The 17,168-nt window shown below is 46.3% G+C and overlaps 1 protein-coding gene across 1 annotated transcript in view; it reads right to left on the bottom strand.

Moving 5' to 3' along the window:
* Positions 1-1,226: 1,226 nt before the first annotated feature.
* GAP43 (growth associated protein 43) overlaps positions 1,227-17,168 on the bottom strand; it is a 57,304-nt gene continuing 41,362 nt past the window's right edge. Inside the window, exon 3 of the mRNA XM_063148355.1 lies at positions 1,227-7,172. Coding sequence (XP_063004425.1) covers positions 7,084-7,172 — 89 coding nt within the window. The 3' untranslated portion in view covers positions 1,227-7,083. The remainder of the gene's footprint in view (positions 7,173-17,168) is intronic.

Below are 17,168 nucleotides of genomic sequence, written 5' to 3'. Positions count from 1 at the left end.
CTTAATATTTGTTTGCACACAAGATGTAGTCCACGCCTTTTTTGGAGAAGCCATGAGGCAACTGATGATTATATACAAGAATACAGACATCTAATTGTGTCATTTGTAAATTGGCACTTTGTCCAGAACCCATGTGAGGTGCTGAGGTCTGCTCTGTTTCCCAGGCAGCTCCTTGGAGCCTCATCAGGAATTTCTGGGCCCTTGCTAAGCCAGCTGCTGTATTTCATAGATGAGTTGCAAGTGATTTCTAAACAGTGGTTGTAAAGCTTCCTGGGATGAATAGATGTGACAAAAATGCTTGATTTCAGCTCTTCTCTTGAGCTGCTGTCAGATACAGCTCAGGATTAAGTCAGAAGCCTAGCACAGCCCAGGCAGCAATTCCTACTCTGTTCTTCTATCATTGCATTTGGCACAAACTTGATACTGAGAGAAATAATTGGTGGGGCTTCTTGGCTGCTGAAATACATATTTCTGTCTCAAAAAACTTCTGGTGTTTCCCAGTGAGCTACTGAAGATTTAAATCCAATGAGGAATCTGATATCTTTAGATAAGCTTGCACAAAGTTGCCTAACTTCTTTCCACTGAGGGTGGCAGGGCACTGGAGCAGCTGCCCAGGGAGGTCGTGGCTCTCCCTCTCTGAGGGTATTCTGGCTTCTGTGCCACCTGCTCTAGGTGACCCTGGCTTGGTAGAGGGGTTGGACTGGATGATCCCCAGAGGTCCAGCCATTACTGGTTGGTAACCCCCATTCCCATTTCTACATCCAAGCAGATTCCCCGACTCAGAACACCCCAGGCCCAGATATTGCCATGGACATTTTACAGCTCTGTGGTGCCCAATCACAGAGTTTCTCAGTTCAGCATTTTCCAGGCAGTTTCCAAGCAATGCCCTGACAGCCACAGGCCTTTCTTGGGTCAGAGCATGCGTGGGGATGTCTGTGTCACGTTATATAAAAACCCAGGACTTTGGTGACCACATCATCCATTAGGCCAGTTAGATATTCTGTCTCAAAAGCATACTGGCCTGTATGGCCTTTTACTTCACCATTTCAATGTAACATAGCTTTTTACCCAGACAGAATAAGTAGAAAGCATTTTTCCACAGTAGTCAAACTTGACTGAGAAGGTCAAGGGAGAATGAAATGAGATTTTTTTGTAAAAAAAACAAAGTCCTACACAAGGGAGAAATTTCTGTTCCAGGAGCAAATAATTGCACACAACTACACGAATTTATAAGTGAGAGACTTTATTTGAACCAATTTTTCAAATACAGACATCTGTATTATTCTCACTTCTCGGGAATGTTTTCTGCTCATTTTTGAAGCTTGCAACCTTAGGACAATATTCAGGACATATGTGTACATTAGATCTCTGCAGATGGACACATTCATAATGCACAAGTACAATGAGTGAGAGACTCTTTCCAGATCCTCACACAAGAGCATCGGAAATGGGCCGCTCTAATTGTCAAGTTCTGCTCTTTTTAGCTTCCAGACACGTCACAGTTCTTGATACTCTCTAGGCTGTAGCCACCTTCTTCAGGCCCCGATTTATTACTGTGTTACTTCAGCTGTATGCCAGTGGAACTCCTCAAAATAGGGCTTAGGTGATGCACAGGGATTTGTTTTATTTATTGGGAACAGGCATGAGCAGAAAAACCAAGCTATCGGGTGAACAGTTCACCTGGGATTTTCTTTCGTGAGAGTAGTCTAGGTCTCAGGCTGGGATTTCTGATTTTTTAGAAGTGACCAGTGGTTCTGGGTGTGTAATACATGAATCTTGATGTTCAGAGCATACAGGGGACCTGTGGCTTGGACCCCAGTGAGGTGTCTCTCAAGTTGGGCACTCCAGATGTGAGCCACTGGGGTTACTAGCCTGTTCTGCAAATCTCGACCTTCACCTCTTCTTCCAAGTATTGCTCAACAGAAGAATGTAGTAATAAAGCATTGTAGGTAAGAATGCAGGCTCGCACATGACCTGAGATCAACACCCTGAAAAATGGATAGAGGGTAGCGCTTTCAGGACCACCTAAATGACTCATGATCTTCAGTTCCATTTTGGGAAATTACTGGAGAATTTCAGGCCTGAGACCCCCAAATGCGCAGCAGAGAGGAGTTTGGACATCCTTCAGCATCTGGGCCTTAGGAACTTGCATCTCTTTGAAAGCCAGTGAAATGTGTGCTCTCAAGTGCCCATGTCACTTAGGTTATTCTGAAAACTGTACCCTATATACATATAGGTAGATAAGGGGCAGACTTTCACAGGCACAAGTGGCAGTTAAACATGTAACTCCCATTGATTTTTTTTCCCCCTCGGGGACCTGGAAAATCCCCCCCCGAGGAGTTGAATCCTCCTCTCGCATTATTTTCACACTAGATTAACACCACTGCTTCCAGTGGAGCGACACCTGAGTTACCCCAGTGTGAGCGAGAGGAGAACCAGTCCTGAGGTGCTCTAAATATCCAGTGAAAGTGCTAATGTGGCAATGCAGAAAAGCAGGGAATCTGAGCACAGGCCTGGAAGAGGACCCCCAACGTCACCTGTGGTGCCGCTGAGCTGCAGGTGACCACCAAGCAGACTTCTTAGCCAAGAAGAACCACAAAAACATTCATTCAAACCCTTCCTTCCACCTCTGCCAACCACAGCCTCCTAAGACACCTATGACAAACAGCAGACCTTCAGTATGAAAACTCACAAGTGCTAGTTTGCTGTTTGGAGACCACAGAAAAAAAAGAAATAACTCCTGTGGGGAGTTTGGTATGAATTCCCTCTTCCTTTTTTTCTTCTTTCCTTTTTTTCTAAATTCCTCTCCATCAGTCATGGCTATTTCTTTCATCTAGAGTAACATGTTTCTCAAGCAATGCTGTTTATGTGGTCACCACAAGTGAGTTCCTTCTGGCTAAAGCCTCTCATGGGGCTGCATGAGGGTTTAGGATTGGAAAACACTGGGTCTGAAGGGATCTCAGCAGGATGCCCTTCCCCTCCCTTTGGAATGTGATTCACAGAAAAGCTCCCTGGCTGATGCAACTATTGCAAGGGTTGTGGGGTTTCATCTGCTATTAGTACAGACAGTCAGAATGGCACAAGCATTGCAAAGCAGACCAAGTTCATGCTTACAATCTACTGCATTGGTGGGGAGTTTATGTTGGAATTTTTTTCACTTCTTCAAAGCTTAGTCTAGTGAAATATAGTAGTGAAATGTCAAGAGCTACAGCTGGTAGGAGCATTCAGGATAGCTGTGGGTCACTAGTGTATCTTACGACAGGGACATGGAAAAAGCCCCTCTAGGACTCTGAACTTCCACAGCACTGCATGGTGAGGTCAGGCACCATATTCCCAGTGTGAGTCACTCTGACATGCCCTGCCCTTTTCTTACACAAAATAACAACCACAGGCACCTCCAGGCAAACGTATATCCTCTTCAGGGAGAGAGAATTAGACATATACTCCCTGGGGAATTCCTGTAGGTTGTTATGGCAGGAGTAGTAGAAAAGCTTCAACTACTCTGCTGATGACTCTGCCCCACTCTTTACTTCTGGGACCTCCTGCTTCTTCTGCTTTCAGCTTACTTGATGTCTTGCTAGAAAAATCATTCCTCAAATACCCTTGTTCTCTTTCCAGTTTCCGTCCCATGCTGCATCCTTTATAGTGTTTCCTTTTAGCCTTTGAAAATCTAGCTGAAGAGGCAACTCAAGGAAATCCAAATGCTTTTCTCTGCTCTCTTCCTGTACCCTGAAGACAGCCCAGCTTCCTATACAACTCTTGTGTATTACACATTAAACCACTGCCTGCTCAAGGCAGAGTTTGTCTCTGTGCTCTCTCTCACGCTCTCTTTGCCCTGATTCTCTGGCAGGATCAGGACACGGTACAATAATAAAGATAGGGAGTGCTTGGGTACAGCCAATAATTTTAAACTGGAACCAAGGGAGAGGAATTAGTATTTAAATTATTTAGGTTTGCAGTTGGTAACCACATATCCTGTTCTCTTTGCGGGGGGAAAAACCAAAACACAAAACCCAACCCTTTGTTCTCTAAGCAACATGGCAAAGTGTGTTCTTACAAACGGTGACAAAACACGCTCGATGCCTCAACCATCAGCCAAAGGGGAGGCAACATGCGACATACAAAGGTAAAACGTCCCTGGGGAGAGAAAGCTGTTTCATTTTTTGAGGAGGGAGGAAGGCCTGTGTCCAGGAAGACATGAGAAGTGGTTTTCTTTTCCTTATAAAGTTAAAAGTAGTAATAGCAAAGTGGAGGCAAGATGAAAACTTTGGGGTCTGAAATCAGAAGAGTGGGGAAGCCACATGGTCTTTGCAGAAACAGGCAAGACAGAAAACTTTTTAAAATGGTCATGACAGGAGATAAGGCCAAACAAAAAACATGGCCCCTCCTTCCTGCCTCCTCCCAAACACCTCTCCCACAAATCCTGAGAGCTGAACCTCAGTTCTCTCAACTTGGTGCTAGAGACACAGGGTGTCTACAGTGTCTGTGCTGGGCTGGGCCCCTTGTGTGCTACGAACAGCAAACACAGTGTACACCTCTCCTCCCTGGGCCTCGGCCCCGTGTCCCTCAGAGCTCTCCCTCCCAACACCATCCACACCCTGCTGCTGCCGTGGCAGGCACGCGCCGGCTGGTGAGACCTGACATACGGTCCAAGCAATGCCTGATGTCTGCGCTACATTTGCTGAATTGAGGTCAGGCTGGAAGGTGTCTCAGGGTTTACCACCCATCATGACATGGGAATATTAGCATATATATCATTTATGAAGTATGACACAATACCTATCTGTCAGTCAGCCCATCTTTCTACTTATTTAGTCTGTCTAATCTACTTTAGCTATCTACGTTTCACTATCTCTATCAATCATCTATTGCTCCATATTATCTAATTTCTTCCTGTCTCTCTCTCATCTTTTGCACTCTAATCTTTCTTTCTCTAGCTATACTCCCCTCTCTCTCCCTATCATCCATCTATCCACTCAAAAATCTTTTCTCCCCTCATCTCTCTAATCCCTGTTTTTAAAAATCTTTGTCCAATCTATCTCCCACTCTCTCTTTCCCTCTCTTTAGAAAAAAACCCTCCCTATCTCTCTCTCTCTTATTTCTACAGAATACCAGGAAGCACATGAAAATGAATCCTGATGTGTTTTGATGGCACTTCCAGCGAGCAGTCTACGTTCAAAGTGATCATTTCTGAGGAGACACTGTTCATCTTTTCTCCCTATTTCCAACAAAGAGATGGAGGAGAACAAAGGAGTAGGACAAGGAGTGCCAGCCAGCCCTCTGAAGGCCATGGGGCTGCCACTCCAAGAAACATCAGCCACCAAAGGACGTTGGAGCTGTCAGCATTCTCATCTTTTGGTCTTCCTGCTGTGAGGACAATTTAATCCTGGTCCTGCAGCATCACACAGCTATGCTGCAGGGTACTCTGGCTGTCATTGCCAATGAGGCCAGGAAACCATACAGGAGCTGCTGGGAAAGCACATTAAAAAATCAGGGCAGTGAAAGAGCAGTAATTAGCTTTTATGAAAGCCCAGATATTACTAAATGTATTTTAACTGTTTTCTCTCACAGCTCATAAAGACAGCAGCAGACCCAGAAGGCTGCACAAGCTCAGGATTTGGTGTCTGTCAGTGTTCCACTGGGACAGGCCGGGTGGCACCAGGGGACAGCCCCACAACCTGTGGGAAGCAGTGGCGGAGATTTAGGAGATGGGGCTCTGCCCATAGCCATAAATGACAGCTGAAAGCCTTGGCCCTCCTTAGAGCTGGGTGAAAACACCCTGGGTTCAGCAGGAGCAGGAATGAGGTATTTCTCAAAGTGCCACCAACGGGCTCCTAGGCCACCAGGCCTTGTCCTGCCCATGTGCCTATTTATTCAATAAATATTGAATAATAATTGGCCCGATTCATTTTGTCAAACAGAACACTTTTGGGGGGTCACACTATGCTACTCAAGGACTTCAACTCCAGCCCAATGGGATGAGCATCATCCTACTGTGGTGAGAAGATGAGGTCCTAGGACCCTGTCTCCTCACAGCCCTTGGCAGGGGTTCGACCTTGGGCATACATCAAAGCTCGTCCCTCTACAGGCTCATACCTCCAAGGTCAGCATAGTTCCCCAAATCAGGGCCTGGAGGTCTCCCAGAGGGATGCTTTCAATGATCTTTCCTAAAACTGATCTTGCTGCTTTCATTATTTATGTTAGTAAGTGCTAACATCTCGCTCAAAATCCAAGCCTGCTCCCCTTAAAATCCCCTCAGCAGTGCCAAGGAGAGCAGTCAGTCACTGAGACTTGTGGCCAAGGAGCACAGCTGGGCCACGCAAGAAGTGGCCCACCAAAGACCACAGTTTAGCAGGATGTACGGCAGCATAGAAATGCGACACGGTAGTATTAATGATAATTATTCTCATTTATTATAATTATTGTTCAGTTTGAAAAAGGAGCCTGGAGCCAAGCATTACGCTAATTGGCACATTTTCTAGTTGTTATTTTAGTTCTTAAAACAAACTGGGGTTTAGTATTCTTTTTTGTTCATTTGTTTGTTGTGTTTGGTCTTTTGTTTGCTTTTTCTTTCGTTCATTCCATCACATAGAAAAAGGAAGAAAAGAACCTTTTTTTCCCCCTTCTTTTCTTTTAACTCACTGGGTAAGTCTGGACTCCTCAGATGAACGTAACATTGCACACACACACACTTGGAGAAGAGAGAGAGGAGAGAGAGAGAGAGAGAGCGAGCGCTCGCAGTGGGCAGACAGACACACGCACGCGCCAGGTCAAAGAACTCTGATACAGTGCAAGAATTTTCCCAAAATGATTGGATCATCATTACCAAAAACTTGCCATAACAACACCAAGAAACAAAGAAATGTTTAAGCCACACTGTTTGACTGGGATTTTTCCTGCTTTTTTTTTTTTCTTTAAATGTTTGCCACACAGAGAGAAAAAGGGTTTAAGTGGTAATAGGAGAGGGACAGACACAGGCTCACAGATGCGAGCAGGAAGGGGGAAAATCGAGATTGGGGTGGGAAGGAAGGATAGAGGATAGGGGGAGGGAGGGAGGGGCAGTGGGGAGTCATTTCTTAATGTTCAGGCATTTTCTTGGTCCGCCTTGCTCTCTTCTTCTTTCACCTCTTCCTGCTGGGCACTTTCAGTAGGTTTGGTTTCTTCTACAGCATCTAGTGGGGAAAGAGATGGTCCAGCGTTAGTCAGCCATGATCTAGAGCATCCTGCATGTGCACACAGCCTGATGGACTGCATGGCTTCAGGCTTCCCTCTCTCCAAAGTCACCCAGGTCTCAGAGTCCCTGGAATTTCTGCCGCATGAAAAGAACATGCCGAGGTTCAGCCCAGCAGGAAAACATGTAGCTCTCACAAAACCCCTTCAGCCAGAAAGCATGTGCCACTGGAAGGAGCTGCCTCGCTCACTGCTGATGCCCCGGACAACTCCTGTTCATTTCATTAGAGGCACTGACTAGACTCCTGGCTTGTCAGCTAGATCACACACCCTTTTACAGAACCCACTGACTGTACCAAACACTGTCCCCCAGTTACAACATGGATACTCCCAGAGACTTAAAGAGAGTCACAAAGAACAAACTATGCACACCTGAAGCCTGCAAGACCCAGAGGGAAAAATTTTATACCCTGTAACTCAGACTTCTCTCACACTGAACAGAGATCTAGGGAAATGTCTGTAGCCTTCAAGAATGGGAGCCTTCATCCAGAGGCTACCACATCTCTCCAGTTTTCTAGTCTCTCCTTTCAAAAGCAAAGTTGCCCTGGGGGGAATCACTGAGTATAACTGGGAGCTAGCTCTGCCTGTCAGTGAGACACCTTGTTCTGGCAAACCATTCACATGAGAAGTTAAAACTACTGCTAGGAGCTGTCCCCCAATGAACTAGACAGAGGATCAGAACCCAGGAGAAGGCAGAGGCAGCCAGTAGGAACAAGGCAAATGAAATTAATGCCCCTCAAGCTGGAGTGATCTCACTCCTGGGTTCATCTAGCCCATGCCTCCTTCATTGCAGCAGGACAGATTTAATTGTCTTGGAGTTTCTCCTGCCCAGCTCTGACCAGGGTACACTAACATGTCCCCAGCCTCTTTCAGAAACAGTGCATGTACTGTGTGGATTGCTTTTTACAGGACAAGGTGGTGGACCCAGGTCTGCAGAGCTGTAAGACAATAATGCACAAGGGCCTTAGTGCACTGTAGTAACTGGTCTGCTCCATTGCCATCTCTCCCTTTACCTCACTGGGTCCCAGTCCCACACATACAGAGCCCATGGAGAGATCAAGCAAGCAGCAATCCAGACTTGGGATGAAGAACAGGGGAAAGAAACACTTGGGATACAGGGAACAGGGAAAAGAAACAAGCACTGAAGGAGGAGGGAGTGATGTGGGACAGATCATACATACTGTACCCATCTCATTCAGAGCCTGTGGGTTCCCTGCACAGTTCCTGGCATCTCTGATGGGCTATCAAACTACATTGTACCAGCAAATAAAATGAGCCAGGGGCTGCTGCCTGGCCCTAAGGCTGACTGGCACCACCAGCTTATGTCCATATGGCTAAACTCTCTTCTTCTCCCGAACAGGGTAGCTGTGTCTGGGGCCTGTCTGATGCAAAGCTGCTTGGTGTACACAAAAAATCACACCAGGGCCTGTCCTGTCAGCCTAACAATGAGGATGTTCAGTAGCCAGTGTTTAGTTTGTGAGGAGTAGCATCCTCATACCCATGTTTCAGGAGAATGCTAACTGGGATGTGAAAATTTCCTTACTGACACCATTCATGCATTTTGGCCTGGTTCATTTGATGCCATCAGATGGCAGACTTGTATTTGCTTCTGGCAGTAGGTGCTACATTCCTATTTCCCTCCTCCCCTCAGCTCTTTTAGCCTAGGTTTTAAACATGTTCCTAAGCACCACTTCCTTATGAATCACCTTTAAGTTGTGTGCAACTTACCATTCTGAATCATCTTCATTAAAGGCTTTGCTTCTGGACCTTCAAATCCTTTTAATCTTAGTAAATTCTGACTGCTGATTTTCTGGAAGGAAAAATTTCTGTGGGAACACCCCCACGGCCTCAGCCTCTGCATCTGCAAACCCCCTGTCAGCAAAAACATCTGTGGACTTTCCTTCCCTTGATACAGAACAGCTAAGCACGATGCTATTCAAGGACTCCATCTATATCTGGTACAGCTACCACCACAGACCAGAGACAAAATAGGCTACTGATTAAAATACGATCATAACAAGTATCATTGGGAGGCAAAGCTTGGCCTACTTTTTTAATTTTCCTGAATGACTTGATCACTGGGAGGGAGGAGAGTCCCTTTAAGGCTGCTCTTCAAGGCACTCATAGCAGGAGACACACTGAATTACGAAGCTGAGAGTAGAATCCCAGTGTGCAACCATCTACCCCTAAATTTGAGTGAAAAGATTATTGTTAGCCAGCAGCAAAGTCTGATTTCTTACATGGCTCTGACAGATTCTAGTAAGGCAGAATTTCTGGGGTTTTCTCACATAAATGGAAATGAGTGAAAAAGCAACAAAGAGACATAACGTGGCTTCAGGAGCCCAAGTCTGACACTGTTTTTCATTGTGTTTAAAACTTTTTGGTCTTCCTAACAAAAAATATGCACAGATTTTAGCCAGCAGTCTCACAGCCCCCTCAGGACAGCACAACAGACAGGCACATAACACAGCAAGCACAGGGATGGACAGACAGACACTGGGAGTCCTGCTCATCTGCTGCACTACCAAGTCACACACGCCCTGGTTAATCAGCAGCTGAAAGTGGTGTCCAGCTCCTACAGTGATGAGCTCTTGACAGCACTCCAGGAAGGATGGACAGCAAATCTGCTCACACCTAATGTGGAGGAGCTGGCAGTGATGTTGGTTAGCTCCCAGTGTTCCCATGCTGCCCTTGCTCTTAGGATAAGCAGGCAAGTTCAAACACAATTTTCTGCCATGTTCTATTCCCTGTTAACTCACCACAGTGGCAAATCTAATTTCCAAGGAGTACCCATGGCGCCTGGAGATCCCTGACTGGCAGAGGAACTGCACAGAGGTGCCTCACTGTCCCCATTAATGTTCTCTGGGGAGCAGATAGTGGCAGGCTGATGACTCTCTGCTGAAGAAGGCCAGAGACTGCACTGATTTCTGCCATGGATGAAATAGACTGGACTAACAAGGATTATGGAGCAGCAGGAACAATTTAAGGTCACTTCATCACATATTCAAGTCAACAGAGAGGGATCATACAACTCAAATGCTGGACTGTGCATATTCCAAGTATAAACAAGAACGCTAGCTTTTTGAATAAGAATTCTCACATAAAATTCAGTGAATCACTCTCCGTCTTTTCTCTTGAAAAGCTTTAAGGGGAAAGACTCTGTGTACTGCTACACTCTGCTAAGCTATGTCTTATTTCCTAGCAGCTTTACCAGCACTTCATTGATCTTTGGGATGAGGGAAAAGAAGCAACCTGGTGTTATTATGTAGTAATGAACTGTACCAAGAAGCAGTATCATGAAGGAAAAAAGAATTCAGCTCAAAAAAAAAAAAAAAAAAAAAAAAGAAAGAAAAAAAGTCAAGCAGTGGCACTGCTAAACCACAGCAGTAAAAAGAAGAGGATCCACTCTGCGCAGTGGGGGCAATGCACCACAACCCCAGTGACATCAGGGCCAGTAAAGAGCAGCTTCTGATTCATGAGAAAAGGTGAGGCATTTTATCTGACTCACCAGTTTGTCTGATGCAGGCTATTTCTGCAGCATGTTTTCTGGGCTTTCTCCAGCCTTGTTTTCAGTGTCCCAGCAAAGGAGGGCAGGGTATCCCCAGGGAGATTAGCAGAAAACTGTCCTGGGAATTCCATACATCAGAGAGACTATCTCTTACACTGCTTTTTACCCAGTACTAGTCTTGATTTTCCATTTTTTTAACTCTGGGATATCATACCTTTGGGTTTGCAGAGGACAAATACCATTATACAGCCAGAACTGCAGAGTTTGGGCGTTTTTCATTCACTTTGTACTTTGTTGCAAAGGTGACAAAAAAGTGGTTGAGAATTCAGGCCATTCCCTGCTTGAGGAACAAAAGCATTTCATCCTGGGTAGCCAAACTTCTACCTGTCTAAAGCTGCCTCCCTTCTGAACATGCCAGCACTGTGGGATCTCCTCCTGCCTGCACAATCAGAGCCCCCTGTGTCCACTTGCAAGGGACAGAATAAGCAGGAAGCAATGAGCTCTTTCTTCAGGTGGGCCTGGACTGGGGCAGCATCAGTGTGCACGTGGTGACATCATGAAATGAGAAAGCTGAAGTCAGAGTGGATGGACATCTTACCTAACTTCAGATACCTACAGAGAGATATCTGCAGCTGATCTTCTCATCCTCTCCTTCCTTCCTAATTAGTGGAAATAAATAGGACATGTCTAAGAGTCTCTTAACCTGTCTTATTTGGAGGCCTACTGTAGGACAAATTGCAGCCTGGGAATATCTACACCTGCAGCAAGCCAAGGTGGAGACATTCACATTTGTTCTACAGCACTCCAGCTACAAAGCAAAAAGAAAGATCCAAACTCAGAAAACGATAGAGTAAATGAGGAGGGGAGAGGGAAACGTAATATAAAGCAAAAAAACCCCCAACTTGGGGGGGGGGGGGGGGGGGGGGGGGGGCAAAACCAAATTCAGTCCTGAAGGGAAAAGCAAGAATGGCTAGGTCAGAAAGCTAAAAAAAAAATCACCTCAAACTAACAACAAGACCAACCTAGTTTGTGCTTGCAATGACCACCCTTATGGTTCTTTTAACGCACACCAGTCACCACTTGCACTGTTTGTGGTTACTCCAGTCCTGTGGTCCCACTCTTCTAGCTCTAAGATTTTAGTTTGCCTTTTTATTTCAATCTTTTCTGCAGTCCAGATCATCTTATAGCATAAGATAATTTTGCCAAAGAGACAGGCATCTGTGAACTGAGCTGCCACTGTTCTCACTTCCATTTAGCTCTCTGGACAGTGCAGTCAAGTTGAGAAACCCTTTGGGCAGCCTTGGACAAACCTTAAGCCATCACTCCAGAATTGTTTAAGGGTAGAGCTGCACGGTGGGAGAGGCTGATGTGTGTTTCCCAGCTGAAGGGCCTGTGTCAAAGGGAGGCTTTATACCTACACCTCCAACTGGCACCTGCTGGGAAACACCATGGAAGAGTAACAACATGGCAGTGAGATATGGAGCCTCGCTGCAATAGGGTCTTAAAGAGCTCCTGCTCCTCAGCACTCCACTTATTTCCTGGAAAGGGTGAGAGTCGTGTCTGCGAGCCCTGCTGGGGGAGCAAACGCCTGGAACATGCGCAGCCCTGGCTGCTGTGGAGCTGAGGCAGGCACGAAGGCAGCAGCCCGGCTGGATGGTGGTGCCTCCAGCTGCCTCTGCCGACGCTGTGCTCTAATGGCTGAGCGTGCAGGCTCCCCTCCAAGTCTCTCCACTGCCCTACATTAGTGAAATTAGGTTGAGTGGATTTCCGGGTAAAACACTGTCTCTTGGGACCTGCCCAGCTCCCGTCTGACTTGCCAAGATTAATTAAATCAGAGCAGACATCAGCTTATGACCACAGCAGCAGCAACCTCTCTGATGATCTTTTCTTTTGTGACTGGTGGCTTGGGTTTTGTTTTTCTTTTTGTCTCTATTCCACTGCAGATCTTTCAATTACCACAGCCAATGCCAAGAGATGAGAAATTGCACAACACTCTGGGATTCTAATATAGATGCAGAGATTTTGCTTTTGCTGCTTTCTCAGTGTTTGCATAATTATTGCTGATATTGATTGTGCAGCTAGAGCTCTCCTGTGCATTCACGCTGAAGAACTGCCCAAATCTACTCAGACGCTGCTCTCTCTAGCATTTGTCGTGCTTCCTCCTTTCTCTGTTCTTTGCCAGCTACAGCTTGGGCAGCAATGGAACTGAAAACCTGTTCCTCATCCGGTCGTCACTCTGCTTCCGAATATTAGTCTGGGCTTTCCTGTCCTGTTATATGCAGATCTCACATGACCTAGAGATGACTCTACTTAATTTTTATTTTTTTTTTTTTAAGGATAAGGAGCACTGGAAAGCCTCATTTAAAATCCCTGCCCTGAGCATCTCCTAGTTTTAATGACATTTGGATCCAGATTTGGATCCAGGCTTCACAGCTTGATTCATCTGTCCCAATCCATCTGTCCTTCTAGCCAGCCAGAAGTCTATTCCAGGCAGACGATGGTAGGTCTGAGACTGCTGAAACAAGACACACTTCAGGTTCAGAGCTGTTGGTTACACAGTTCTCTTTCTGATCCATGTTAGCCCATTGCAGTCAGCCCTATTATGCATCATGCAGAGCTAAAATCCTTCACCCTCCAGACTTACTGCTTCTGAAAACTGGTAGACTTATGCTGTCCCAGCTGAACACCAAGAAATGAAGGAATCGGGTATTTCACAGAAGTAGCTGTGTCCGGTCCAGGGTAGTGACTTGTATGACTTCTCCCAAATCCCTGGTGAATCCCTCACTCAGTAGAGACAGACCCACGGTACCGACTCTTGCAGCCCTGGCGGGACTGGTGAGCACATGGCACCTGGGAGATCTGCAAACCCTTGGCACACCCTGCAACAAGCTGGTGGGGAAGAATGACCCCAGTGCAAGTAGCAGGCAGGAGGTCCAGGGAAGTCACCTAATAATTACTGGAAAGGAGCAAGCAAATCAGCCTGTTAAGGCTGAAACAATAATGCTGATATGGCCCCAATACATGGTAGCTTGGGCCTCCTATTCCTGCACCACCCCATCTTTTTCCAGAACCATATAAGAATTGTTCAGTTGCCCTAGCAGTGAGGAAAAAACCCAAAAAACTACAACTTCTGCAAGTCCCATAAGCTGGTAACTTTGGTCCAAGCTTGGATATCTGCCTCTTTTTCTGATCCTGCTAAATCCTCAGAGGACAGCCAGACACAGTTCTGTCACCCCAGCTGCCCTTGCACTTTGTCAGGGTGAAGAGCCAGTGGCTTAGGGATTTCCTTCTCATCCCACCCCATGCCTTCCCCCCTCCAGCACCACCATGGAAATCCAAGCCTGCACTGGCATCCATGTGTGCAGTAGAGGGAAAGGGAGGGAATGGTGGGAGAGCTGCTCAGGGTTTGCAGCAGTGGGGAGGGGGTGTTGAGGGGAGTCAGGCTCACAGCTCCATTGCAAAGCATCTTTCACAGTGTCTAGACACCAGCTGCTGGGTTGCCGAGGAAACTCCCCAACTTCGGCTGAGGGAAGGGAGCATTGAGGTCTCCAGAGAAATGGGAGTGATGGAGGAAGAGGGTGGGGAGAGAAAAAGGAGGATGTGAGGTGTTAACCCTGTTAGAACTACATTTGCAAATATTCTTCCATCTTGGAGAACGGGAAAGAAGCTTCTCTCTTTTTTCCACTGCTGTTTCTTTCCCACATCCATGGATGCAGCCAGACATGGAAGCTGAGAAAAAATACATGCCTACTGCTGACTGTTCATTTATCACTGCCTATCACCAGCACTTTTGTCCCGAACTCCCTTCCTACTGTACCCAAAACTGGGCAATTTTGATCAGCTACAACTGGAAGAAGCCCTACCAGAGTAGTTAGGTTTTCAGACAGCAAGATCTCCTTTAGCAAGGCCAGTGCCTTGGCCACTGTCACACTTCAAGCAAAGGCAGATGCAGAGAGGACAAAGTGCTCCACCTGGCAGCAGTGTCATCTGTCACAGTGCTTCTGTGGGGATGCTCTGTCACACCAGAAAGTGGTGGGCAGGTGGGAGGCTGTGTAGAACAGTGGCCAAAGGCAAGGTAAAAGAGCTCTTTCAGGATGAGATGCCTTAGAGGCAGATACTTTATATTGGCATTGAGTGGCCTCCTACCAAACTGCATCAAAGGTGCTGTGATCTCAGAGGTGTTGTGACCTCAACAGACCTCCACCAAGGTTCCATGGTCTTCACAGCCAGGGAGCTTGAAGGGGAGAAATGGGAAGTGACTTGTGCAGGGTGTCCCCAGCCATCAGCTGGGATCAGAGTTGATCTGATGAACAATCAGGTGCTCAGCTGTCCTGATGAACCAGAAGGGCTCCCTCCAGGAGTGGTTCTGAGGTACCAGCCCCTCTATCTCCTGCATTCATTACTTCACCTGAGGAAAACCTTAGAAAAAATTACCCATAAATTGTTCTTTACTCCTCTTCTCCCCTGCCGCTGTTGATCTCACATAGATCCTGCAGACCAGAAAGGGTACTCTTTAAATACCTTATGATTCAAAGAGCTTGAATATAGAGGTTTTAACTTCCTTCCAGCTGTGGAATGTAACAGTTGACAGCTGCTCTTGGCATATGTATTGGAAAAACAGGATGTACCTATCTCATGCAACAGCATTTTTTTGTGTCACCCATCTTTTCTCCTTTGCTGGTTTAAGTTCTGGAGGATGGTTTAGAAAGAGAGTGCATGTGAGGGGACAGAGGAATAAGGTCTTTCTGAGACACATCCATTTATTCTTTAGCTTCTTTAGAACAACTGCCCTATGAGATTATAGGGGAGAAATCAGAAGAAAGATAAGAAGAAATGGAAATACCCTGAATAGATATAGGCCAATTGAACTTTATTGAAGTGACAGATAGATTTTTCTACAGCCAGGATATTCCTAGCAAAGTAATTAATTCAGGGAATGAAGCTTACAGCCCTTTGGGGATGGAGGTTTGAATTTGGAGAGGCCAAGCAGATGCACAGAGAATAGCACAGCAAGTGACAGAAGTTTGACAGACAGATCAGGTCCTCAGAGGTCCCATCTCAGCCCATCTCACAGCTCTGCTGAGAAGCCTGGCAATGGTGGCAGGATGAGTAAGGGGATAAAAATGAACCTGAAACTGTGGCAGACTGCTGGCATTCTTGCACTGCTGATCTTGAAATAAAGAGGGTTAAGAAGAGGAAGGAAACGTGTGGAGCATTAGAGCCTTTGGGTTCTCCATCTACAGCTCCCACCTCCTCACACAGGACTGACTGTGAAGCTCTTCTCCTCCCCTTCCCCAGCAAAACTGGCTAGGGAAAAGAAACTAAAGGAGGAAATCTTCTGTAATTGCGGCAAAATGGTCTAGAAATTCCTTCAGTGCATCCAGAATTAATGTGCTGCTCCTCCCCTCATACTCCTCCCCCTTCAGCTGTCGGTGGCAGGAAAACAAATTGCTGCAGCCCTTACTACAAACCATGCTCCCGCCTCCCTTCCCCCAGCCCAAAAGACATGTGCCATTCATAAGCTGCCTGACTGCTGGTCTCCATTATTAAAGCCTAGAAGACTGATAAATTGGGGATTCATGGAGCCTGCAAGCCTCCAACAACCACATTGCCATGGAAACCAGAGGCAGCCTCCATCTCCAGCAGAAATGATATTGATCTAGCTGAAGGCAGGGAATTACAATCAAGGGGAGGATATAAAATGTCTCTTTTTCTTCCCTTTGCCATCCTCCCATTTCGAGTTTAAATGAAGGAGAAATTTCATTTAGAGATCATTAGTTTGTTTCTGTCCATCATCATACACCAAGGCTCTGCAAATTGGATGCTAAAATTATTAAATGCCTGTTGTCAGGCTTTCCACAGCCATCTTCTTGATAACTGTCCCCAGCAGCTGCAACATCAACACCACCAGTTCTTTGCATCAAAGAAATTACTAGTATTTCTCAAACTCACGGCTGGTGCACACCCATAGAATCCCAATGTGTTTTGTGCAGGATAATACACAGGCACTGCTCTCCAAAAGGCAGTTTAGGCTTCATGCTGTACCCAGGGAAACTCCTGGGAGCCTTTGCTTTTCATTTCATCACGAGGAGGCTTGAGAGCCCAGACATAGGAAGAGGCATTTTGAACTGCAAACACTTGTGGGAAAAACCCCATTTTGAGACATCAGAGCGGCATTTGTGGTGCAGAGCAATTCTCCCCTCTTCTTGAAATCCCTTGTCTGGGACTGCTTAACAGCTGCTTTCCTGATGATGGAAAGATCAGAAGTCACAGTGCCTGTCCTGCAAAACTGGGTAGGCAGCTGGCACTTTCCCCAGATTATATAAAGGCCAGCTCCTCCTGGTTTGACTTAAGGCAAGGGGTTGGGCTGTGTAGTCACTCCTTCTGCCCCAAGAAATCTGTGAACACAGGTGTGTAATGCTTGCCCAGT

The sequence above is a fragment of the Melospiza melodia genome, chromosome 2, assembly GCF_035770615.1.
Source record: "Melospiza melodia melodia isolate bMelMel2 chromosome 2, bMelMel2.pri, whole genome shotgun sequence".
Lineage (NCBI taxonomy): Eukaryota > Metazoa > Chordata > Aves > Passeriformes > Passerellidae > Melospiza > Melospiza melodia.
Note: the sequence above shows the minus strand (reverse complement) of the source record. Positions and strands in the feature narration are given on the sequence as shown.